This window comes from Geotrypetes seraphini, chromosome 12, assembly GCF_902459505.1.
Source record: "Geotrypetes seraphini chromosome 12, aGeoSer1.1, whole genome shotgun sequence".
Lineage (NCBI taxonomy): Eukaryota > Metazoa > Chordata > Amphibia > Gymnophiona > Dermophiidae > Geotrypetes > Geotrypetes seraphini.
The window spans coordinates 90,939,366-90,966,910 of record NC_047095.1 but is presented as its reverse complement, the minus strand read 5'-3'; the positions used below and the strand labels follow the sequence as shown (position 1 = coordinate 90,966,910).

Below are 27,545 nucleotides of genomic sequence, written 5' to 3'. Positions count from 1 at the left end.
GCCACGCCCCCAGGTGGGACCTAAGGCTCCAGGGCCTATTCTGATTGGCCCACGCGCCTTAGGCCCCACCAGTAGGCGGAGCTTTAGGATGGATTGGCCAATCCGGCCTCATTCCTTCGTTGGCTGCCTGCCGGACAGGAGGGCTTGGCTCCCGTCTGTCCGGCCAACTACCAAAGGTACGGGGAAGGGGGGTGGGGGGGTCGTGGGGGTCGCCAGGGGGATCGCGGGTCGGCTGGGGGGGCGGTCGGAGGTTCTTGTGGGGGGCGGTCGTTGGGGGGGAGGGGGGTTTGCGTCGAGGGCAGGAGGGCCTGGGATCCCTGCTGCCCGTAATGTAGTGCGGGGTGGGGTTAGGGGGTCGCCGTGGCCAGGAGGATTTGGGCTCCCTCCTGGCCCGATATTGTCGGGGAGTCGGCGGTCCTTCGGGGTGGGGGTGCGAGTGGTCCTGCCGAGGGGGGAGAAGAATCGGACGTCGAGGGGGGGCATCAGGCTTTCAGGATGGGGACAGACCTTCAAGGGGGGACAGGACTTCAAGGGGGACAGGCAGACCTTCAAGGGGGGACAGGACTTCAAGGGGGGACAGGACTTCAAGGGGGACAGGCAGACCGAAGGGAGTGAAAAAGCTATAAAATAAACCCACTAGCGTGTCAATGTGTTGAGAGGAAGAGGTGGTCTGGGAAATTCTGCTGAGAAAACTCCGGGTCCATTTCCACCCCCCAGTTACCCTAGTCCACTCCACTCAACTGGTTCACATACTGAGTTGATCTTTGGGTGTTGTTCCTGGGATCTCTTTCAGTGGTTTGTCAGTATCTCCTTGTGGTCCAAGGAAGGAAACTTTGTTAACCTTAGCATTGACCTTCAGAATATATTTGTAACAGCGCTGCTTGTGTGGCATTACCGTAGGCTATGTAGTGATGGAAAGAAAAAAACAGACCTTTGCACATTTTTGCACTAGGTACGGTATATGGTATAGGTACCGTATATAGGTATAGGTATTCCTGCACAGCTAAGTCCTTGTGAAGTTACGGTACCTTGTTCTTTCTGTATTTGACATCTAGCAAGGTCTCTGTTTGGAAGGAATGATTTAAGTTATGGTAAAAGCAGATAGCGTTGCTGGTTTTAAAAAGGTTTGGACAAATTCCTGGAGGAAAAGTCCATAGTCTGTTATTAAGACATGGGGGAAGCGTCTGCTTGCCCTGGATCGGTAGCATGGAATGTTGTTATTCTTTGGGTTTTGACCAGGTATTTAGTAACCTGGATTGGCTACCATGAGAATGGGCTACAGGGCATGATGGACCATTGGACTGACCCAGTTAGGCTATTCTTATGTTCTCATCTGTAGGGGCCTTTGTTTTCACTTCTTATTTTAATGTATTTTTTTCTGGAAACTTATCAGTGTTTTTTATAATGGGAACAAAAATGGAAGAGAATTACCGTAATGTGTGTGGAATGGGGGGGGGGTTGTTTAACTACCATAATTTCTTCAGCTAAATACCGGTAATTCAATCCACCTCAACCAGACATAGGAGAACTCACGCACCATTCACACACCCTCCAACCAAACACGTGAAAAGAAAAAAACTGTTCATTCTTATAAACAACCTTATAACTTTTAATCTAGAGTTAGTGAGTATGAATTCAGGAACAAGAACAGAAACATGTTAATTCTTATAAACTATAACATTAACCGGTAGATCAAACGAAGTATGGAGGACAAAATAATCTAAATACAGTTACCGTAATTATGGTAAAGTTGTAAATAAACATAGTTTACAGGTTTATTCAGTCATCATCATCACAGTCATCTGAATCCTTGAATCCATCAAAATACGAATTGTCATCATCGTCATTAAATAAACTGAGCACGGCCTGCAGACGATCCTCGTTTATTTCCGAAGTGATATCGTCATCATCGTCATCATCATCATCATCATCATCGCTGATATCCGTGTTGTTGCCTCCTTCCGCTGCACTGGTAGTAGCCGTAGTTTCATTGGTTTCATAAACAATGCCCGCTTTTCTAAATCCGTTTCGAATGGTATCTGGTGTTATTTTGTCCCATGCTGAAGCCACCCACTTGCAGACTTCTGTGAAAGTTGCCCGCTTCTGCCGCCCCGCGGGTGTGTACTCGTGCGTGCCGCTCTGCATCCACTCCTCCCACTCCTTTCTAATAAAAGTCTTGAATGGATGATTCACTGCGATGTTAAGTGGTTGCAGCTTACACGTAGGGCCTCCAGGTATCACAGCGATGTGGGCACGAGTAGAATTAATGTAGGCCTGAACATTTTTTTCTTTGTGGGCAGCCATGGCATCAAAAATTAACAAGGATTTTTTTGCAAAGAATCCACCCGGTCTTGCCCTAAAGCATTTATCTACCCACAATCTCATTACGTCGCAGTCCATCCATCCCTTCTTGTTGCAGTGCACAACCACACTGGTGGGCAGCTTTTCACGGGGCATAGTGACCCTTTTGAAAATGAGCATGGGCTTTAACTTAACCCCGCTAGCTGAGCAACCAAGAACGACTGTAAAACACGTTCTTTCATGCCCAGTTGTGGTGATGGCAACAGATTTAGTACCTGTGGGGGCTATGGTTCTTGTTGCTGGAATGTCGAATGCCATTGGAATTTCATCCATGTTGATGACGTCCTTTGCAGTGATGCCAAGTTCAGATATTTCTTTGGCGACAAAGTCACGGAAATCAATCAATTTTTGCTGCCAGTCATCTGGAAGTCGCTGGCCAACAGTTGTTCTCATTCTAACTGATAGTCCGTTCCTTTTCATAAAGTTTGAGATCCATGTGAAGCCAGCTTTGAAGTCGGGTATTCCTCTTCCATTGGCAAGTAGTTTTGCCTTCATCTGAATCGCAACAGTAGAGATTGATTGATTTTGCTCCCTTCTCGCCAGAATCCACTGCTTCAAGTCATCCTCCAGCTGAGGCCATTTTGGTTTGGCCCCACGACGTGCCCGTTTGCGCGGATTGCATTTCTCCAGTTCCTTCTTATCTTTTCTCCATTCACGCACCGATGTTTCTCCAACATCGAACTCTCTCGCTGCGGCCCGGTTGCCTATTTCCTCAGCTTTCGCAACGACTTTAAGCTTAAAGTCCGCTGTATATGACTTTCGTCTCATTCCTGCCATTATGGCGGTACATTTACCGGTAAATTTAATTGATAAACTCTACTACAGGGTAGATAAATGCAGAATACCAATCTGAAGTGATCAAATTAAAATGTGGGCTCTACATGCAACATTAATCTTTTATAGGCTTACCCAAAGGCTGAGATGCTGTTGTATAGTCAAAATAGTATTCACTGGGCAAATTACAAGGCCAGATAGAGGGGGCCACAGCCACGTGGTGAAAAGCACACCACCAGAAAAACAGCCTTGGTGAAAACTAAGCGGCAAGCATGCTCAGACCATTGCGCATGCTTACAGAGCTGGGAGCAGGGCAGGGCGGGCGAAAGGAGAGTCGGGACAGCGCACGGAGAGGCGGGGCAGTGCACGGAAAGTCAGGGCGGGTGAACGGAGAGTCGGGACAGCGCACGGAGAGGCGGGGCAGTGCACGGAAAGTCATGGCAGGTGAACGGAGAGTCGGGACAGCGCACGGAGAGGCGGGGCAGTGCACGGAAAGTCATGGCAGGTGAACGGAGAGTCGGGACAGCGCACGGAGAGGCGGGGCAGTGCACGGAAAGTCAGGGCAGGTGAACGGAGAGTCGGGACAGCGCACGGAGAGGCGGGGCAGTGCACCGAAAGTCAGGGCGGGTGAACGGTGAGTCGGGGCAACCAGAGGAGAGTCGGGGAGGGCGAAAGGAGAGTCGGGGTGGCCAGAGGAGAGTCGGGCAGCATGCGCGGTATACCCATGAGCGCTGTATACAAAAGTTTCCGTACATACAAGTGTGGTTTCTGCGCGCTATACCCGTGTGCGCGTTTTACACGGGTGCGCGTTATATCCGCGAAAATACTGTAGTTCATTTAATTTATTATGCTTCTGTATTGCAATCATTAATACATCTATATCTATATGGCTAAAGTTTAGCACAGCAAATAAATATAAAATAAACTATAAAACTAAACAATTTCATAAGTTCCAAAACAGTATCAGATAATAATAATAACAATACACATGCAAAAGCTCAATAAATGCACAAGCAAATAAATGATAATATTAGTTGATAGGAAAAAATTATACAGTATTCATGTTTAGGTAAAAAAAACTCTCTATATATTAACATTTCAGAAAAATATATTTCCTTAGCATCCTTCCAGATTAGTTCAGATACTTGGTTATGCACTCCTACCAGAAGATGGAGACTGAGAACATTTGACTTCTGAGAAACATATAACCAACCTGTGTAGGTACCAGCTAAGTCAGATTTCTCAATCTTCAGCAAATGCTAGACACAATAAGCCTGTGCAATCTAGATTAGTTTGATAGGTCTGGGGAGCATTGTGGGATCCCAGGGATGCAATCTTAGGAATTAAAAAAAAAAACCTCAAAGAAAAGGATCTACTTAGTTTATTAGTATTTGTTTATCTTCCATTTGGCAGTCTGTTTTCTCTCTTTGCCTGGAGCCTTTGGATTACTGGGGCACAGATCGAGATGGCCTCCCATGCCCCAGTTTTGTTGGATAGAGAGTGATCAAAATCAGGGTTTTCAGTTTTAACTGAAACCAAATCTGTGGCCACATAATTTTAGCCAAAGCCAAAACTGAAATTATTGCTGCCCCCACCCCTCCCCCCAGGAGAGCACATCAATTTTGAATGTGGAGCTGGCATGAGTAGGAGCAACTGAGGACCGCTCCTGCCTGACTAGACCACTTGAGGAGTTTAGGTAGGAAAATAAGGAATGTAGAAAATTGGAAAGAGCTTGGACTCTTCATTCCAACTGATAAATTGAAATAACCTTTGGAGACAGCAGACTAATCTGTACAAGAAAGCATTTTAATCCCCCAAAAGATATGTTTTCCAATTAAGTAAATAAGAGTTGTAACTCATCTACAGAACTTTTTAACATAGTTAGAAACTTAACTACAATGTAGTTTTCTTTTAGTCAATGTATTACCTAAAGTAAGGTACCAAGCGGCCATGATAATGTGGACTAGATTACCGTAATAAATGCTTTATTTTACCTTTTTTTGTGTACATAATTTTCCTTTGACTTTGAATTTTCCTGTATTTTTGTTATCTATTCCTGTAAATTTATTTTTTTAAAAAGAAAGAAACTTAACTATAATGTCATCTAGACATGTCTTAAAATTTGGTAAGATTTCACATTATTCTTTCAAGAAAAATATTTTTAAATTCAAGCAGAACTAAGCAGGGCATGCGATCTTCTAGGAACTTGAAATATTAGTAGATGATTTGATTTCAGAACAATCTTTTGGCACTCCTGCAGACCATTTTTTAAAGTTCCTTTTCTGTTGTAGATGAAAAATTCATAGTTAAACTCTTAAAGAAATTCTTGTCTGGATCCTGTGCCAAGCTAAAATAATGAGAAATCTGCCAATATAATTTTTTATCTACACTTATTTAATAAATCAGGTTTTGATGGAAGGAAATACAGTGGTGCCTCGCATAAAGAACGCCTCGCACAGCGAACGCTGCACACAACGAACTTCATGTCATGATTCATACAACGAACTTCGTTTCACACAACGAAGTCGCCCGAGCTTCCACGATCGCTGCCGATGTATTGCATCCTTCCGCGCAGGCACTGCAGGCAGTCGTTAGTCACTGTGCTTAACTTAAGCATGTATCGCGGCAATCGTTCTTCATTACGAATTAAATCACGCACGCACGCACGTATCACGGCAGTCGTCCTTTTAAGATAAACTCAATATTTTTTATATATCATGGCTTCTAAAAAAAGGTGATTTCTGTTGAAATGAAACGGGAAATAATTAGAAGGAGTGAATGTGGGGTAAAACAGTGTGACCTCGTCAAAGAGTTTGGCCTCAGCAAGACCACCATTTTCACCATTTTGACAAATTTATCTTTTTTTATGTCATCTTAGCATATTTTATGCTGCAGAACGAATAATTTTTTTTAACATGTATTGTTATGGGAAAACGCGTTTCACATAACGAACTTTTCGCATAACAAACTTGCTCCTGGAACGAATTAAGTTCGTTGTGTGAGGCACCACTGTATACCAAATCAACTAGGTCATATATTAATACCACTTTCCAATACAATAGGTGAGACATCCTACAGGTGGGTTATATCCCCATAGCCACGTGCATCTGCAGAAGGAATTCACTCCAGATTTTTCCTCTTGCCTCTGCTGTACTTCACTGGGCTCCTTAGCTCCAGCTGCAGTTAGTACCCAAGCACTGAGAGCCACCCAATATTCGTGAAGTAGAGGCACCTGTAGCAACAGGCTTAGAAACAGACTGTTCTGCTCAAGAAGTAAATCAAACAATAATGTTAACCGCCAACAAAGGCTTCAAAGGAGCTCAGAACTACACCCATATAAAACGGAAACACTTAAACAAATTCTTCCCAGCCTCCAATCATCCAAGAATCAGCTTGGATAAGCATAAACAAACTGATAACAGTAGGCAGTTGCAGGAAGGACTGGGTGGGAATCTAGAATGTCTCATCTTTCTACTGGAAAAGAGCTTTCCAGAGTAAGTACATAATCTCTCGTTCTGATATGTAGTTACAGATTCTGTACTCAAGGTGTTCAATCCGTAGCTGCGATCCAGAGTTTGCAGAAATCTAACACTCTTTTTACCATGTGCTCCTTCTTCTGAGAGAGACAGAGCCACATACAGTTTCAGTTTCTACACGCGATCCAAGCAGAAGTCTTTCTCATCTGCTCTGTTTCTTTTTTGTGATTTCCAGATCGTTTTTGGTGGCTTCGGCGCCGTACGACCCCTTGCGGTGGTCCTTTGCCGCAGGAGAAATGACAGGTCTGCTGCTTCATAGAGAACCTTTGGGAGACCTGTGGAGCCAGCCTGCTGTGTGTCACCTTTTCAGGCTCGGGGTCCATCCCCCTGGGAGCTAGCTTACCCTCCTGATCGTGTCAGAGGTTTAAGCGCAGGCTTCATAGGAGGGGCCTTAGGCCTAAGGCTCTGATTGATCTAGGTGCCTAAGGTCTCTCTCATAAGAGGGGCCTTAGGCGCCTGGGTCAATCAGAGCCTTAGCTCCTTCCCCTGTGCATCCCGGGATAAATAAAATCTCCTATCAACACCAGTTCACCTCTTATTTTCCACCTTTTTAATGTCTTTGATTAGATGTCTGTAGCCAGATATAATATTTATTTTTTCTTGCTTTCTTACAGCCCCCTCAGCACAATAAGTATAAGACGTACATGTGCCGAGACATGAAGCAAAGAGGAGGATGTCCCCGTGGAGCCAGTTGCACCTTTGCACATTCGCAAGAGGAGTTAGAAAAGTAAGTATCAATAGATATGAGGAAAAAATATTGATAAAGGGCTGGAAGTGGGAAAAAAGTTTTATTCTTTTAATAATATATTTGGATATGCTCATGTAGAAGATTTGGTGCGTGAGGTCGCTGAAGTACAGTGCGACTATTCACTGTTAACTGTATCAAATATCATTTTATTTTTGATATCACAAAATCATATAAAAAAATCTAAGCAGTTAACAAATTTAAAAAGATTGGATGGGAGAACTGTACAGTAACAAATATAAAGGGATTGGAGAAAACAACACTTTGGGCTCCTTTTACAAAGGTGTGATAGCGTTTTTAACGCTTGCACCGGATTAGATCGTGTTAGCTGGGGGGGGGCGTGGCTTAACGCGAACACGAATGGAAGTGTGATCGCTAAGCTCCTCTATATCTAGGCAACTGAAGAAAAAATATTATTCCCTTCTTGAAGATTTCAAAAAAAAAATAATTATTAATAATGATGGTGTTACCCTCTAAAGCCTGAAGTTGAAGATTGAAAGAATAACAGCTGAAAAGTTAGAGTGCCGACATCAAATCGCCGACATCAAAAAAAAGCTGAGGGGAAGGTAATTTTACCGGCTTTTATCTTTACTGAAACGGCAAAGCAGAGAGTGAAGATAGATAAAAACTTAAAATGGCCAACGTATATAAAATTTATGGGCACTGAGAGAGAGAGTCTTGCAGCGAGAGAAATTTAAAAGATATAGCTGTGACGGTTTGAAACAAACTTCTCTTGCCCGCGCTGAACAGAGACTCTGAGGGCAAAAATCGGCAAATTTTCTCCTCACTGAAATATTAGGAGACTGAAGAGGAGGTTTGCTGGAGCGATTAAAACTGACAAAAAGTTAAAAAGAAAAGAACTGATCTAATTGTGAGGCTGCTGTCAGTTGATTTGTGTGGTGATTTGATTTCTCCTGCCGGCGCTGACTCAGAGCCCTACGGGTGGTGAATGAGAGAGATCAGTATTGTCCTTTTTGCCGGACAGATCATTGAATAAAGAAAATTGGATCGGCACGGGATAGAGAAGGGATATTAGAAATTTAAACTGACCAAAAAGAGAAGGAAAGTAAGAGAAAGACTGATTCTAGTGTGAAGCCTGCTGTTGATTGAATTCCTGAGCTGTGACAGTTTGAAATTGCCCTTTACAGCCAGTGAAGCCCTGAGAGATCAATTAATAAATTGAAGTATTGAAAAAAAGAAGATTGATAAAAAGTATACTGCCTGATAATCAAACAATAGTCTGAAGGAGGAAAGTAAAGAAAGAGGGTTTGTTTCTCTTTATGCTGAGTTCTTTCATGACAGGAAGTTGATAGCCAGAGCAACGGGGCATATTTGAAGTAAACTCGGCGTAGGGAACATCAGCCTGATATTATAAACTGCCAAGCCTGGGTAAGATATTGAAAGAGAAGCTTGAAATATAAAAAGTGTTGTTATTTCTCTGTGCGCTGAATAACTGTTGAAAAGGAAGCCGATTTTGATGTGAGGCTGCTGACGGTTGATTGTGGAACTGTGACAGTTTGATACAGCCTTCTCCTGCCAGCGCTGAAAAAGGCTGATAAAAAATTTTTTCCCTCCGTGCTAAAACGAATAGATATTGGGAGAGAGTAAAGCTGAACGGAGCTAGAGGGAAAAAGAGCTGACAATATATGTGAAAGCCCTTCGGTGACGACGCTGAAAGGGGGGATTGATTGAAGAAAACTGAGTGAAAGGAATACCGGCGTTTTCTCTCAGTGATTGAACACTGAAACGCTGAAGACAGAGAAAGAATATAAACTTACTAAATAAACAAAAAACTGAATTGAAATTGCTTTTCTCTTACAAAGCTGCGATTGGGCTTGTATGAGAGGAGACAGAGGAAGGGATTAACGGAACTTTTGGAAAAAAGCTGAAGCGGCAAGACATCGAGGCAGTTGAGAGACGCCAGAGAACTGGAAACAAATAACTGACACTTACTTCAAAGAACCTTTTTACCAATATTAAAGAGATAAAGACACTAAAAAAGGAGTATATAAGATTGAGACAGATAACTGAGAAAGAGAAAAGGAAAAGGAAAAAAGGCAAAAAAGGAAAAGAAAATTTCTACTTTAAAAGATAAAACTAAATTTTGGAAGAAAAGGGATTAAAAACAACAATATGGCAAGCACCAGACAAAACAAAAATGAGGTTGGTACATCTGCAAAAAGACAAAAACAAGATCAAATAACACCAAGCAAGATACCACTTCCTATTGATGAACCAGACATATTAAGCAAAGCTGAAGTCATGGAAGAATTAAAACAAATCAAACAAATGCTTAAAGAAACTATAACTAATATGTCTGAAATGAAAGAAGAAATTTTAAATATACATAGACAAATGGAAGTTAACAACAAAAGAACAACTGAACTAGAATCAAAAATGGAAAATATAGAATGTGAATCAAAAAGATGTAAAAACGACAGCCTGGAATTAAATAAATTAAAAGATCAACTGGAGGATTACGAGAATAGAGGAAGAAGAAAGAACATCAAACTCTTTGGAATACAAGAAAATTTAGAGGGAAAAAATACTATCCTTTTCCTTGAAAATTTAATTCCAAAAATTCTACAATTAGACTTGAAACAACCAATTGAAATTGAAAGGGCGCATAGAATCCCAATTAAAAATTTAGAAAATAAAAACAGACCAAGACCAATCATTTTCAAAATGTTGAGATACCAACAAGCAATAGAGATACTAAATGCTGCAAAAAAAGATAAAAACTTAAATTATAAAGGATCAAGATTATGGTTTTTACCAGACTTCGCCAAAAACACAGCAACTAAAAGAAAAAGACTACTAGACATGAGACCTCTACTCAAAGAAAAAGGATTTAAATATGGTCTATACTACCCGGCGAAAATGAGAGTGTCATCTGGAGACAAGTCCTTATATTTTGAGGATCCCGAAAAACTAAAAGATTTTCTCTCTAAACCAGAACCTATGATATATTAATATAATATATTAAGATGGTTTTGAAGATTCTATGAAAAATTAGAAAATATAACATATCGAAATATTTGAAGAAATGGAGGAAAACAATACAAAGAAAAGACAATAATAATTATATGAAAGAAAGAACAGAATATAGGAAAATTATTAAATAATACACTGCATATATGTTTAAAATAATTATATGTTGAAATCATAATACTAAGGAAATACAAATTAACATATTGTTAAATGGAAAATGATACATTAATAAAATGTTATGGAAAATGATTAAATAAATATAAAAGATCAATATAGATAGATAGAAGGGAAATTTGTTTAAACAATTGAATATTGATTGCCTAGAATAGGGAGAATGTTAGGATTACAGTTCCAATGTGTATCCTTAAGCAGCCAATGTATTGGGTGGGAAAGGGAGGGATAAGGAGAATATTTATTAGAATAATTAAGGGAGATACATTAGGGTTAAATATGTGTGTCGTGAAGAAAATTTTTTGGATATTAAATATGAAAGAGGAGAGGAAGAATAAGATAATGAAAAGTATTAAAATATATAATGTCTTTTAAAATATATTCTATTAATGTCAATGGCCTGAATCACGTAATTAAAAGGAAAAAAATATTAACATTTTTAAAAAAACAAAATGCAGATATTTACTGTCTGCAAGAGACCCATCTTAATATGAAGGAATCACAGAAATTATCAGGTGGATGGACAAAAGAATGTTTTTTTGCTCCAGCAGTGGGTAAAAAAGCAGGGGTTGCAATCCTTATAAATAAAAAATGTATGGCCAATATAAAGGTAAAAAATTCAGATCCACATGGAAGATGGATACATATCGATATAGGTATGGGAAATGATACCCTGACGTTATTTAATATATATGCCCCTAATTCGAATCAATCAGAATTTTTCAAAAAGCTACAAAATATGTTATTACCACTGGCTGCCTCTAATTTAGTGGTGGCTGGAGATTTTAATGCTGTAATGGATCCATTATTGGATAAAAAACCAGGTAAAAATATTAAATCTTTAGGTCTAGATAATTTAGTTAGTTCATGTGATTTGAAAGATATATGGCGTATTCTTCATTTTAATGATCAGGAGTATTCATTTTGTTCACAGGTTCATAAATCATTTTCAAGAATAGATTATATTTTTGTTTCAACAAATAAAGTGCAACAAGTGATTAAAGCCTCCATTGATCCTATTATCATTTCGGATCATGCGGGAATATGGATAGAATTACAATTAGATCAATTAGAAAATAATAGACCTCTTTGGAGATTTGATAATGCATTGCTTGTGGATGACAAATTTTTGGAAAATTTTAAAACACAAATTAATGAATTTTTTCAAATAAATTTAGTGGAAGATACATCTATAGAGAATGTATGGGATGCATTTAAAGCAACTATGAGGGGTAATATCATATCATATTCAGCTTTTATTAGGAAACAAATTAAAAAACAATATATGGAATTAGAAAAAGAAATAAAAATATTAGAAGCTAAATTGATAAGTAAATGGGAATATGAAGTTTTACAAGCTCTTTTGAAAGTAAAAGGTAAATATAATGAATTAACTTCAAAAATGATAAGAAAAGATTTGTTTTCCAAACAAACGGTGTATTATGGAAATTCTAATAAGGCGGGAAAATTATTAGCAAATTATCTTAAGGCAAAAAAAAGGAGAACTAATATTAATGGAATAAAAGATGATAATGGTATAATAACAAATCAAACAAATATAATATTAAAACAATTTTTAAATTTTTATAAGGATCTATATTCTTCCGAACCTTATTTGGAGAAACAAAAAGATGGAAAAAAATTTTTAGATTTAATAAATGGACCTAAGATTCCTGATCATATAAAACGAAGTTTAGAAGAACCTATATCATTAAAAGAATTAGAAACAGCATTGAGATCTCTTAGAGTTGGATCCGCTCCAGGTGGTGATGGTTACACAGTAGAATTTTATAAAACATTTCAAAATATCCTCTCCCCACATTTATTAAAATTATATCAGACACAACTTATAAAAGGTAATATAAAAGGTACTATGGCTGAATCAATAATAATTGTTTTGCCTAAGCCAAATAAAGATCCTACTTTGGTTTCAAACTACAGGCCTATATCTTTGATAAACGTTGATAATAAACTTTTGGCGAAAATTTTGGCTTTGAGATTAGCCAAAGCTCTCCCACATATTATAGATATGCATCAAACGGGTTTCGTTGCTAAAAGACATTCCTCCAATAACTCTAGACTATTATTTCACATGCTAAACTTGTCAAAAAAAATGGATGAACCGGCTTTTACAGTTTCATTAGATGCTGAGAAAGCATTTGATAGGGTAGAATGGAATTTTATGTATCAGGCTTTAGAATGGTTTGGTATAGGTTCTGGATTTATACAAATGGTAAAAACATTGTATAGCTTCCCGATTGCAAGATTAAATATTAATAATAAGATATCTGATGGTTTTCAATTGCAGAGGGGAGTTAGACAAGGTTGTCCTTTATCTCCTTTGTTATTTGATGTTGTATTAGAACCCTTATTGTTAGCAATACAGCAAACGAGGGAGATACAAGGAATTCCATATTCAGATATGGAATATAAAATTTCGGCTTATGCTGATGATATTTTGCTTTATTTGAGAAATCCAGAGTCTACCTTATCTTCTTTATTGGAATTAATTGATAAGTTTGGCAAATTTTCAGGTTATAAAATTAATTGGAATAAATCTGAAATTATACCCTTGAATGTTTACTGTGTAAAAGGATTATTTGATATTTTTCCATTCATATGGAAAGAAGAAGGATTTAAATATCTAGGCATTCAAGTTAAAAAAACAATTGAAGATACTGTAAAAGAAAATGAAAAATATGTATTAAAAAAAGTAATGGAGTTATGTGAACAATGGAACCCATTACATATATCTTGGTGGGGCAGAGTTCAAACTATTAAAATGATGATGTTGCCTGTGGTTTGCTACCAAATGAGTATGATACCTATTTATTTTCAGGGGTCCTTTTATAAAAAGCTTAATAGAATTTTAACAAAATTTCTTTGGCTTGGTAAAACACCTAGAATAGCTTTAGTAACCTTACAAAAATCAATTAAGGAGGGAGGGGTAAATTTTCCAAATTTCTATAGGTACCATCAAGCCTATATTCTACGTCAGGGTATGTATTGGATCCTCCCAGAACTTATAGATAATGCACCAGATTGGTTATATTTGGAATGGCGCCTTATGTTTCCCCTAAATTTAGTTCATTTACCAAGTATTAATATACCTAAAAGATACAGAGAAAATAAAATAATAATGGATACTTGGAAAACATTGAGATTTATTGATAAATTAACACCCATCCCAATATATAAATCAACTAATCAATCCATATGGATAAACTCCAAGATCAAAATTGGCGGAGCTCAAATCCTTTGGAAGAACTGGATTATTGCAGGAATTAGATCTCTAGATGATATTATTTCAGAAGGTAAACTGCTGGATTTTTCACAATTGCAACATAGATTTGGTCTTAATAAAACACAAAGTTTTAAATGGTTGCAATTGAAGCAGGCCATTCAGGTTGGGTTCCCTGAATGGAAATCATTAAACAATCAATATAGTTTAAAGTTCTTATGCTTTAAAGCAGACTTCCTAGGACATCAAGCCGCATTGTGGTATAAATTAATATCTGGATATTTGAATAAAAAACCAAAAAATGGTCTAAGAGACATTTGGAGCATTGAGATTGGACATCAAATTAATGCATCTCAATGGCCACTAATTTGGTCTTGGAGAATGGGATGTACAGTGTCAGCGTCTATGAGACAAACATGGTTCTTTTTATTACATAGAGCTTTTTGGACCCCTACTCGTTTACAAAAACTAGACAGTTCTAAGTCTAATAGATGCTGGCACTGTAATCTAGAACCAGGGACATTAGATCATTTATTATATCATTGTCCTTATATTAAAATTTTTTGGAATTCAATTTGGCCACAAATTAATAAATTAATGGAAAATCATATTGCAATATCATATGATACAATTTTATTTGGAACAATGATGAGAAAAAAAAGTCAAATTTCACCAGAAAATAATAAGCTTTTATTAATTATGACAGGGGTTGCCATTCAACATATAACTAACAATTGGAAAAATTACAACAACCTAAATTACACATTTTGGTGGAATACAATATGCCATATTTTTAAAATGGAAAGAACAATAGCAATACAAAAGGGGACATATAATAAATTTATAAAAATATGGGGGCCATTGACAAAATACTGTAATGATTAAATAATGGAATACTTTTTCTTCTTTTCTTCTTTTAGAGAATTTTTTTTATGACACACATATAGGGGGGGTAAGGAAAACAAATTATATATAATAAATTATAATATATGATACAAAATGTAACATATGATTAAAAAATAATAGAAGGGTGGGGGGAGGGAAAATGAATAAAATTTATCCAGAATATATTGTATTAGATATAAATATGTTATTGAATAATTATCAATTATATTCTAATATGTTGTATACTTTTATAAAATTTGAAAATATTATATTAAAGCAATAAAAGGGTGGGGGGAGGGTGAAGGGGAAAATCAAATCCAGACATACATTGTGTTAGATATAAAAGTGATACCATGCATTTATCAACTGTATTTTATTATTATGTACACTTTTTGTAAAATTTGAAAATAAAAATATAATGGAAAAAAAAAAAAAAGATCGTGTTAGCTGAAAATCTACCGCCTGCTCAAAAGGAGGCGGTAGCGGCTAGCGCACGCGGCAATTTAGCGCGCGCTAAGGCTCTAGTGTGGCTTTGTAAAAGGAGCCCTATAACTCAGAGTTGAAAAAAAAGGATAAAAAAGAAATGCCCCTCCCCCGATCCAGCAGGGGAGAATCATTGCCTGATAAAAAAGGAAGCTCCGAGGCCACACCGATACCAGCGGCAGGACACCACCAGCGGCGGGGCTCAAGAGCACAGCTCCGCCCCTCCCCCGTTCCAGCAGGGGAGAATATTTGCCTGATAAAAAAGGAAGCGCCAACGGCACGCGGTCGTTCAGCGCGCCGGCAAAGGCGCGTGAGCCTTTGTGAAGCGTCCTCTGTGAAGTGACCTCACAGATCGGACCCGGCGAAAAACAAGACGACATGAACGTAGTACCTCACGGATTTCACAGCCAGCTAAGGTTTCACTAAGGTTAACCCATTTAAGATTTCTGCTAAACTCTGTTGTCCACGCTGTAATTGCCAGATTCCTAGTTGCATGAGTAATGGTTAGAGGCATGAGTGACTGTTAGAGGCATGTGTGACTGTTAAAGGCATGTTTAACTATTAGAGGCATGTATAACTGTTAGAGGCTTGCGCAGTTGCTAGTGGAAGGTGTAGTTGTTAGAGACATGTATAATTGTTAGATGCATGTGTATTTATTAGATGCTTGTGTATCTATTAGATGCACGTTTATTTATTAGACTAGTCTTATAGCCCGTTACATTAACGGGTGCTAGAATATATGTGTGTATTCTGTCTTTAATTCTTTCTCTCTCTCTGTCTGTCCTTTGCGCTTTCTAGCTTTCTTTTTCCTTGGCTGTCCACCACCACCCCTTGCCTGCTTCCCCCTGTCCATTATCCCTTCCTTTTACCTACCCTGTCCTGCAGTAGGATGTCTGTCTGTCTGGGTATTTTTTTTCTTTGTCTCTCTCTCCTTGCATGGTGCCTGTCTGTCATTTTTTCTGTCTGTGAATCTCCCTGTACCTCCTTCCTATGTCCTTAGTGCCCCTTCCTATGTCCATAGTGCCCTCAGTGCCCCTTCTTATGTCCTTAGTGCCCCCAGTGCCTCCTTCCTTCCCCCTCTGATGCCAGCCTGCCTTCCATTGAAACCCCCCTCCATTGCCTCTCAGCCTGCCTGCCTCCCATCCCCCTGAGCAGCATATTTCCATGGAAATCCGTTAAGCCCGTTACATTAACGGGTGCTAGAATATATGTCTGTCTGTCTTTTTCTTTCTCTCTTTCCTCCCTCCATTTCCCTGTGTAGCGCTGTCTCTGCTTTCTTCCTCACTCTGCACTCTTCAGCTGTAACATTAGTGCCTTGCTTTTTCTCCCTGCAAGCATCTCTGCTCTCTTTCTCATCCCCAGTTTCTTTGCTCTTTTTCTGTTCTTGCAGGGGTCTCTGCTCTCCTTTCTCTATATGTTCCTGATTCCTGCAAACTTCCCTGTAGGTGTCTCTTCCTTTTTTTTTTTTAATTCCTTCTTCAGTCTCAGTTCTTTATCTGAACATTCCCTTCCTCAGTCTCTCCAACTGCAACTCTCTTGCCCTCTAAGCCCCTGCTGTGCAAGTCGATCCTGATCCCCTCTCACTGACCCTTGCGACTGCGTTTCCATGGCAACCCTGCTTGCGGGTCTGTGGGTGTAGGGCCATTTTGCTTATTTCCTCGTGGGAAGCTGTTTTGCAGGCTAGTGGGTGTGAGGAGCGGCCGGGATCGCGAGTAATGCCCAATGCTTTGTAGCCATGACTCCCTTAGTTGTGTCTGAAGTTATTTTTAAGTTCTGCTTCTCTCACGATCCCTGCCTGCGTCGGAAGCCTTCTCCGACGCAGGTGCGGCTCGTGAGAGGAGCCGCGGCGGCTTAGAACTTAAAAAATAACTTCGGCCACAACATTACCTTGGGGTCTGCTGAACTTAAAAATAACTTCTTTGTGAACATTACCTTGGGTTCTGCGAGTGTGTAGAACCCTGGTGTCCGATCGGGTCCTGTTTGGTCTGCCACTGCCTGGAGGAATTGAAGAGCATGTAGGGCGGAAGCGGGAGGCGGGGCCTCAGCACCGCCGGCCCCCAGGAGCTCAAGGCCGGCGGCGGACATGGCTGGCGTGGCATGGTGGAGGAGGAACAGAGTGCGGTGACGTAAAACCCGCGCATGCGCACTCGTGTTTCCGCGACGGATCAGGGAACACAATTTTTTAGTGCGCATGCGCGTCCTACCATTTTATTATATTAGATGCTTGTATTAGATACCTATGTGATTGCTAAAGGCAGGTGTAACTATTAGAGGCATGTGTAACTATTAGAAGCATGTATAACTGTTAGAGGCTTGCGCAACTGCTAGTGGCATGTGTAGTTGTTAGAGGCATGTGTAATTGTTAGATGCATGTGTATTTATTAGATGCTTGTATTAGATACCTATGTGATTGCTAAACGCATGTTCCAAATACATAGGACACACGTGTTTGTAACGTCAAACGCAATCTTCAGATGCTTGTATTAGTCACATGCCTAGATGCATACTCTAGACACATACATTAGACCTACACATTAGACGCAGAAATGACTGCTTAACACATGTCCTAGACATATGTATGTCTGAAGTTGAACACATATATAAGACATATGGGTGTCTCAAGGTGCGGTAACGAACTCCCCCAACTCAACCACCACTACCAACTTCTAACTACATCTTAAGAACTAAATCTTAAGTCATCTTAAGAACTATATCAATCTGCCTAACAACCATACAAACCATAAATTGAGAATTTTAGGGAAACTTACAGTTTTACGGAGCTTTTGCAACAGGAAGAAGCACACTACCCTGCAAACATGAATCTCCTACTGATCTTATTGATCTATCTAATAAGCGGTAGCATCAAAGATGTTTACTCGTTCTACCCACAATTACAATCAATCCACTACCCTGATCTATCAATCATGCACATCATTAACCTACAAGAAGACATAATAAATCACATTAATGTTATCTCAAATAAAAGAAGACATCCACGAACCCTTAAAAAAAAGAATAAGGGAAGTAAAACCCATCAGAACCATTACTTCCACCAAACCTATCTCATCCACACCTATCCCCTGCGCATATCTTAACACTAGATCTGTCAGGAATAAGGCTTTCCTAATTAAAGATTGGATCATCAACAAACAAATAGCCTGCCTTTTTCTAATCAAAACATGACTATTGTCTGAAGATGATCCAATAATAATTGATCTCCTACCAGATAATTTTAAAATCCTTACGCTAAACCGTGAGGGAAAAAAAGGAGGAGGATTAGCAGTTATTCTTAAAGAAGGATTTGAGTTTGAACTATTGGATTCCAAAATGACCAATCAACTGGAAATTCTAGCCTGTAAAATCAGTAACTATCAGCTAGAAGAATCCCTATCCTGCATAGTATTCGATGTCTCGCCAAAAGCCAAAGAAGACTTCTGTGAATTTGTCCTACATAACTCAATTGATCCTTCCTACAACATCATCGCAGGAGATATAAACATACACCTAGATGAAGAGGACAATACAGACATGAAAGAATTAAAAAACTTTCTATCCCTACTTAACTACAGCCTTCCTGTGCCCACACAAACACATGAAAAAGGCCATCATTTAAACATGGTAGCCATGTCCACAAAGGATATCCTAGACCCCGTCATCTCTCTACCTGAAGGCACCTGGTGTCACGATATTTGTTCTGACCATTTCACTTATTATTTCAAGTTAATCTGGTCTCATCGAAAATCTAAAACACGTCCGATGATAAAAAGAAAACATCACACAAGAGGTTATATTAATCCAGAAGAATACTGGTCACAATATGAACTGCAAGCGGAGATAGATGAGGTAGTCGATTTCTGGGACCACTGGACGACAACCAGCACATCCATTTTAGATAAAATTGCCCCTAAACGTAATAGTAAAAGTAGTGCAAATAAATATAACAAATGGTTTGACACCGAACTTCTAAAAATGAAACAACTAGCTAGACGACTGGAAAGAATTTGGAAAAAAACAGGAGAATTGGCAGACCGTAACAAATGGAGAGCTAACATAAAAATCTACAAGCAAATGATAAAAGACAAACGTAAAGCATTCTACTCTACTTAATTCAACTTATCTTGCAATGGTTCACAAGGAATCAATACAAAAGAGCTGGTTAACTTGATCACGAATTTATTTGACACCACATTAAGTTCACCTCATTAAGTTACCCTCTGCGAATGATTTAGCACTGCATTTTGATTTAAAAATTAAAATCCTAGGAAACAACTGTCCAACAAATGACCTTAGTGATCATCAAATAACTAACATACAAGATAATGAAATATCAGCAGATATGATCTGGAGCTCCTTTCAAGACTTAGATTGGAATAATTATACCAAACTATATAACAAATACTCCAAATCATATTGCGTTCTGGACTCATGTCCCCCAGAAATTATGAAAGCGGCGCCATTAGAATTTAAACTATTGTTGCTGCACTACTTAGCCCACAACCTAAAAAATGGGAAGTCCCTCACTAATAACGGTCACATAATAATTACCACAATCCTAAAAAATAGTAAAGAATCATCAGCTCTAGTAACTAGTAACAGACCAGTAGCATCCATTCCATCTATTGTAAAAATCATTCGGGGATTGGTACACACCCAATTGATGGAATATCTTAATCAATTCTCTCTCCTACATGATACTCAATCCGGTTTAGACCTTTATTCAGCACGGAAACAGTAATTGCGGCTATCTTAGATAACCTGCGTCTATTGTTTAACAAGGGCCTCAATGCCCTGATCATGCAAATCGATATGAGCTTTGCCTTTGATCTAGTAGACCATGGGAAAATGCTACAATGCCTAGAAGCCATTGATATCAGGGATGAACTGGTTCGTGGTTTCCTTTTGTCCCCTACCTATCAAGTACGTTTCAATTATGATCTCTCCGATACCTGGAGCAATCCATCTGGTGTGCCGCAAGGGTCACCGCTATCCCCATTGCTTTTCAATGTCTACATGTACTCTCTGGGCACGCAATTAACCCAGCTAGGGATAAAATTATTCAGTTACGCAGACAACTTTACGATCATCATCCCATTTACTAACTCTATCTCGGGAACTACTCCCAAGGCATCAGAAGATATAAATCTGATGGAGCAATGGATGTCTGACTTCAAGATCAAACTTAACTCCGAAAAAACAAAAATTTTTTGTTGCCTCAACTGATCCGCTTGACACCAAAACACCACTCTGCATCAATAAACTTAGTTACCCTATTCAGTCTACCATGAAGATACTGAGCGTAACTCTGGATCAACGCCTTACAATGAAAATCAGGTGGACTCCATAATCAGAAACAGTTTTTTCACTCTCTGGAAATTTAGATCCATTAAATCATATTTTGATACGTCAGCATTCAGAATCCTGGTACAATCCCTCGTATTAAGTCAATCTATCTAGCAATTTCCTAAAAGAATATGCAACGTTTACAATTCATGCAAAATGCAGCGGTCAGACTAATCTTTGGGCTAAATAAATTTGATCACATGACATCTTACTACCGGCAGTTGCATTGGCTGCCCATGGAAGTGCGCGTAAAGTTTAAGTTCGCCTGCCTTTGCTTTAACGTACAGTGGTACCTTGGATTACGAGCATAATCTGTTCCAGGAGCATGCCCGTAATCCAAAATGCTCGTTTATCAAAGCGAGTTTCCCCATAGAACCGGCATTGCACCCCCCCCCGCCACGATCCGACCCCCCCCCCCCGCCACGATTGGGCACCCCCCCGCCACGATCCGACCCCCCCCCCCCGCCACGATTGGGCACCCCCCCTCCCCCCCGACATGATCCGACATCCCCCCCCGACACAATTGGGCACCCCCCCCCCCCCCGACGCTTCTTACCCTCATCTGGGCACTCTTGAAGATTGGCCTACTCGTCTGCTGGACCTTGAGCATCTAAGCATGCTCAAGGCCTGCGAGTTCATGCAAGCAAGTTCTCACCCCTGGGCCACCATTGCAAACTTTGGTTGTGGAACGAATCTTCTGAGTTTGTATTAAAGCCTATGGGGAACTTTGCTTTGAAAAACGAGCATTTTGGATTACGAGCATGATCCTGGAACGGATTATGCTCGTAAACCAAGGTACCACTGTATATACGGTATGATAGGAGTGCGTCTTATATGAAAGACTGCATTGGTTTCCAGTTATTGTTCAAATCTATTTTAAACTTTGTATAATGGTTTTTAAAATTGTGTGCCCACTGTATTTACAGGATTTAATAGCTTTACAGTTAGGTAAGGTAGGCCATTTGTCTCGAAATTTGCTCTACATTGTTTCCCTGTCCAAAGCAGTTTAGTCAATGATCTGTCTTTTTTTTTTATCAGGCACCTTTCATTTGGAGCAAGATCCCTTTTTATATTTTATTGTGGACTAAATAATGTTTAGTTTTCTTGGTGATGATCCATTATGAAATATTACCTTATATTCTTTGATCTGTATTCAAGTTTATTGATTATTCTTGCTTTGTTTTTTAAAATGTATAAATAAAAACAAAACAAAAAAAGTGATACATAAGCTATTAAGCATCTGCACCCGGGGCTCTGTGGATATGTGACCCACATGTAAGATTATATTTGCCTGTTGTCCTCAGAACACCTACTACTGGTAAGTACCTTTGCTTTATAAATAATGCGAGAAGAAACTAGCAGCCAATATTCAAAAATCAACAGAGGGGAGACTATCAAATTTCCTAGCAATAGTTTTATGTTTAGTATTCTGGATGATTTAAAGTCTTCTGAGCTGAGTAAATAGTAAACCATGATATAATGAATTGCAATAATCAATTTTTGATATAACTAATCATATTAGCAGAATCCACAAGAACAATAAATCCAGCCCAAATATGTCACAGGATAAAAAAACTTTTCTTAATCAAATTAGAGAAGTTTACAACTGTTCTTTTCATTACATGTTCACAGGCAGTTTTCCTATTACTACTAGCCCAATATTCAAAGGCATTAATCTGGATAGCAATAGCCGTTATTTACTACTACTACTTATTTCTATAGTGCTACCAGCTGCATGCAGCGCTGTACATTAAACACGCAAGAGACGGTCTTTGCTTGAAAGAGTTTATAATCTAATTATGACAGACAAACAGGACAGAAAGGGTGAATCAATAAATGATGCTCAGGGAATTACAAAGGGAATGATAAGGCAGATAGGTAGGGGACTAAAGAGAGAATGATATGGGTGTTTTGCGAGTAGGTTGGAGTTAGGATTTGCAAGCAGCTTCAAAAAAGTGGGCTTTTAGCATGGATTTATCTGGACAAATGCCTTAGCTGCAGCTATCTGTGTACATTCAACATCACTCTCTGAATAGTGCCACTGTAGCAAGTTATCTTGTCAGCAATGTTATTCAGCTTGCCATCCAGATAAAGTCAGCAGCCAATGTATTGCACGGATATTCAGTGCTGACTGCAGTCTGGATTGTGGCACTAAGAATCGGTGAATTATTTAAACACCATGGATAGCGTTTAAAAAAAAAAAAAAAAGAAGACAATTGCAGGATTAAAATATTGATCAAAATATCTCGTTGCATAAAAATTTTTTATTAGGAAATAATAAGGGACATAAACAATTTCTCCCACTTTGTATGACAACTTTTCAGGTGTGTTTTTACCACCTGTCCTAACTAGGTTTCTTAATGTTGTGAGCTGCTGATAAAATCTTTTAACATAAAATACTTCACTGCTTCCATATATAAAACCTGATTTCTTGTTTTCTTAACACATTCCTATAGATTCCGTAAAATGAACAAGCGTCTTGTTCCCAGAAGACCACTGAGTGCCTCTTTGGGCCAGCTAAATGAGGTGGGCCTCCCTACAGGTCCCATCCTCCCAGACGAAGGACCAGTAGATATGTCCAGCCGAAAAACCTCAGGTTTGCCGAATGGCATTGTACCCACAGGAAATGTGGTGACTCAACTGATCCCTCGGGGTACTGACTCGAACTATGACCCTACGCTGAAGCCTGGGAAGATTGACCACCTGAGCAGCAGTGCTCCTGGCTCTCCTCCTGAATTGTATGAATCTTTTTAACTTTGTGTGTGATAAGTAGACATCCACAGAATTTGTTTGCTAGGTTTTACCTGTATGGTTATGAAATACTCTGAGGAGAAACAATCTATAGAAAATTGGAGAAAAAGGTGAAAAAATGAATTATGCAAGTTCTGTTGTGTTTATATCTCAGTGATGCATATCTTCCCTCATAATTTCAACAGGGATATTAACCTCTTATAACCATGTTCTGTTACAAAAACATAGGAGTATGTACTCTAGGTGAATATCCTCTGGTTGCGAACTGTTGCAGAAGGATGTCAGTCACATCTTTCAGCTTCTCCTCCTTCACAAATGGAGTATAGTGTCCTCTTCAGTTTTTCTTTCTGCAAACTGAGAAGGTGTGTTTTGATCTGCTCTGTTTTGCTTTTAATTATTTTCAGATATTTTTTAACCGTTTCAGGAGGCTTCGGTGCCTAGAGGTTACCAATTTGGGGCTGCTGTTCCTGTTAAGAGGATACAGATTCTGCATGGGTGGTCTGCTGCTTACAGGTAGACCCCCAGGTGCACCTGTTGAGCCAGCCTGCTTGGTGCAGTTTGGAAGCTCAGGGACCATTCCCATGGGAGCTTGTTTTCTGATTTATCGGAGACTTGAGCACAAGCTGTGGGGACCCCTCTGTGAGTCCCCTTGGGCTTCAGGGAGCTGACTGCATTTTTCACTCCCCCCATCACAGTGCTAAGATCCATAGGGGTTGAGGACTCAGTCGGGTCTGATCTGACTGGCAGCCCAAAAATCTCTAGTTTTGGAACCATTCTGGAAAGGAATTGAGACAGAAAATCTTCTCCCATCAGTCAGGCTGCAGGAAAGCTGACAAGGCAGGCTCCATCACAGCACAGTGGGTTATTTTCCTCTACCTGCCAGGGTCTGTACGAAGCCTCAAAACATCCTCCCCTTACATACCTCTTCTCTTGAGTATGCTCACCAGTCTTTTTTTTTTCCCTACAAAGCCAGGCTGTAGGAGCTCATCTTTTCTGCTCGTGTTTTATTTTATGATCTTTCAGTATTTTTTGTTCATGGTTTCGCCCTCGTGCTGTGGAGGTTCCCTGCGGGGACATCTGCTTCTGGGGGGTTCCCTGCTCAGCAGTAAGCCCTCTAGACAGCCTGCACATCAGATCGGGGCTCCGGGACCTTTCCCTTGGGAGCTAGCTCACCCCAGGTTCGTCCGCTAGTGGGTGTGGCGCAGGCTGAGATGGTTCCGTGGAGGTGCGACCGGGATCAGAGCCAGACTGCGTCCCAGACTTCATCACAGACTGCCAGGAATTTGTGCAGCTTGTCCACGGGTTGTGGAGGTCTCTGGCTGTGGTGATCAGGCCAGTGGGGTAGTCAGAAGACTTAAAATCAAGATTTACAGTTCACTGAGGCAAAGGATCTCCTACAAGCTGTTCAGCTGCATGCAGTTTCTCGCATTCAGCACAGTGAGTAAAAGGTTTGTTTCTCCTGTAAACACATGGTTATGTGAGAGCAAGCTAACAGCTTGAATCAGAGATTTGGTGAGGTCTTTAAAAAGGGGGTTTTAGGTGGTTTCCCTGCATGTCATATGCCCCCCCCTAAAATCTGTTTTTTAGGGTACTCTGTGATTTTCCTGGGCCATTTTTAGTCAAAACAGGGCCTCAGTGGCCATTTTAGATTTTTCTAGATTTGATTTCAAAGCTATTTTCCATACTTGCCAGCTTCATTTTTGAAAGAAAACCACATAGATGACATCCCCAGAGCAGGATGGGATGGATTCATGCCTCATTTGTGGTGGATGGCTGTTTTTTGTGCAGCCATGTAACGTGCACTGTGGCCCACAAGGGGGGCGAGATTTGCTTGAATGTGGTGCCTTTTACCTCTGGGGAGGATCTTCAAGTGCTTTATGCCCCAACTCCTGCAAAATTGGCATCAGGGGGCCCTGGGGAGTACACTGGTGGTATTTTGGTGAACCTTAAGTATGGCTCCAGCATAAAAAAACTCATAAATCTTTCAAATATTCCAAATCTGAGGTGCAGAAGTCGGCTCCAGCCACAGAGGATGGGTTTCCCCCAGAATTTGTGCACATGCTTTATCAGGCAAGCTTAATTAAAAAGCCCCAGTCTGTTTCCCTTCTACCGGCTTCTGTGCCGGTCAGAGGGACCCCTGCTCCAAGGGACCAGGGTCTTTCTTCTTGTCTTCCTGTGAGTGTACCAGCCCACAGTTGTGCCAGACACTCTTTCCATTCCTCTGCTTTCACAAGGCAGCTCTGTGGCGGCCACAGACATGTCAAATTTGGCGGATCTCCAGGATCCGGGCTGGTGTGGAGCCTGTGATTTGTGGGAGGATCCCATTGTGCGCAGGTTCTTCAAACCCGCACACCATGTGCATTTAATCTCTGATTCTCTGCAGGAATTGCAACTACAGATGGAACAGCCAGTCTCTGCTGAATGTTCCCTTATGAGTGACTAGAGGCCACAATTTGTCTCTTTTCCTGATCATTCTGATGTTGTCTGGATTCTTACATATATCTGTGAGACCTCTGAGGGACCCTTGAATTGTGCTCATGCCATAGCGTGGCTTTATCCTGTGGCGGATGGTTTTAACAAGTGCTTTACTTTTTCAAAGGTGGATTCTCCGGTGGTGCATATCACCAAGCACACATCTCTTACTAATGATTGGGGGTATGTGGTCCTGAAGGATGTCCAGGACTAAGGCGTGGATTTTATCCTTAAACGTCTGTTTGATTCAGCCACAGCTGGGGTCAAAGTGGAGACAGCCTCCTTTTTCATGGCTCGGGCATGCCATTCCAAACTGCGTCTTCATCCTCACACTGTAGTGCTTCGGGATTTGGATTTTCTCATCTCCGGCGTGGATTACATGGCTAATGCCCAATACCACAAAGGCAAAAAGGAAAAAAACCCTAAAATTGCCGAAAACCTTAATGCAAAATACCAAACACAATTTGGCAATAAATATGGAGAGAGCAAAAATCTCTCACCATAGAACACCTAGTGTGAGGAGGTTAATACAATGCAAAATGAAGATACAGTTCAAACTTGGGAATTCTAAGGAAAAAACCTCAGTGCTGGGGAAGTGAGATTAGTAAAATTTGTAACAGTATCCCCCGGGTTGACAACTCATATATACATAATTGCTACAGCCTAAATGAGTCCGCCCTGTGCATCAGGGTATTTTTTCCTTTTAGTGATATCAATAAGTGAAAAATCACCATCCCAAAAACAGTGAAATCATCTATGCATTATACCATCTCCTCACAAGGGAGAAAAGTCTTTTGTATTTGGCTATACTGTATTGCCCTTTTTCATTAACTGCACAATAATGTATCAACACAGAGAAAAAATATATCAAAATATCGAAAACATCAAACTTATCTGCTTTGGAAGGAAAGTCTGTTCTTGCCCAACAGAGCTCTATTTCGCTGCCTTCTTCAGGAGCTGAACCCCCTTTGTATCATGTTCTCAAGAAATCATTGCGGATTCAAAATGATGAAAGAACCTGTGAAAAAGCATGGAAGGTGAGCTCTCAAAAGATTTTACTTCCTCTGTAGCTGAGTGAATCACCAAGTGCAATCCACATTCCACAGACTTTTGGATATTGCAGCCCTAGAACCTGTGCCCGGAGCAAGACTTGGGCTCTAGGAGATGTTCGATATACTTCATTGTTCCAAAGAAAAGATCCAACGATTGGAGACCAATTCTGGACCTCAAGGTGGTCAATGTATCCCTAAAAGTCCCTCGATTCTGCATGGAGACAGTATACTTGGTGATCGCATCGATGGCATTGGGGGAGTTTCTAACCTGGATCTTACTGAGGTGAATCTCCACAATCCTGTTTTCCCAGACCACCTGTGATTCCAAATTCTTGGATGACATTTCCAGTTTGTGGCACTGCCCTTTGGGTTGGAAATGGCACCCCGGATCTTCACCAAAGTGATGGCGGTGGTGATGGCCCATCTGCGCTTCATGGGTTTCCTGGTTCACCCGTATCTGGACGACTGGTTGATCAGAGTGCTCTCTCTGTCCAAAGGGCATCAGGCTGTCCATCAGGTGATTCCGTTGCTGCAGCGTCCATGTTGGGTGATCAGTTTCAGAAAGCATCACCTTGAGCCCACCCAGGATTTGGAGTACCTGGGAGTTCAGTTTCACACAGGTCAGAACAAAATGTCTCTGCCCGTGTCCCGTTAGGAGAGGCTACAGCAGGTTATCAGGTATCAGGGACCTTCTGGCCATTCCGGTCCTGACGGTTTGACACTGTCTCCAGGCATCAATCGAT

General features: G+C 40.3%; 1 protein-coding gene across 4 annotated transcripts in view; it reads left to right on the top strand.

The window, feature by feature from the left end:
* The window catches only part of RC3H1 (ring finger and CCCH-type domains 1), a 446,950-nt gene that overhangs the window by 171,028 nt on the left and 248,377 nt on the right, over positions 1-27,545 (top strand). For 3 of the 4 annotated variants that reach the window (XM_033915444.1, XM_033915443.1, XM_033915445.1), the window contains exons 9-10: positions 7,286-7,398; positions 22,984-23,265. In XM_033915444.1, the coding sequence (XP_033771335.1) occupies positions 7,286-7,398; positions 22,984-23,265 (395 nt within the window). The remainder of the gene's footprint in view (positions 1-7,285; positions 7,399-22,983; positions 23,266-27,545) is intronic. The other variant, XM_033915446.1, reaches the window with a different exon arrangement.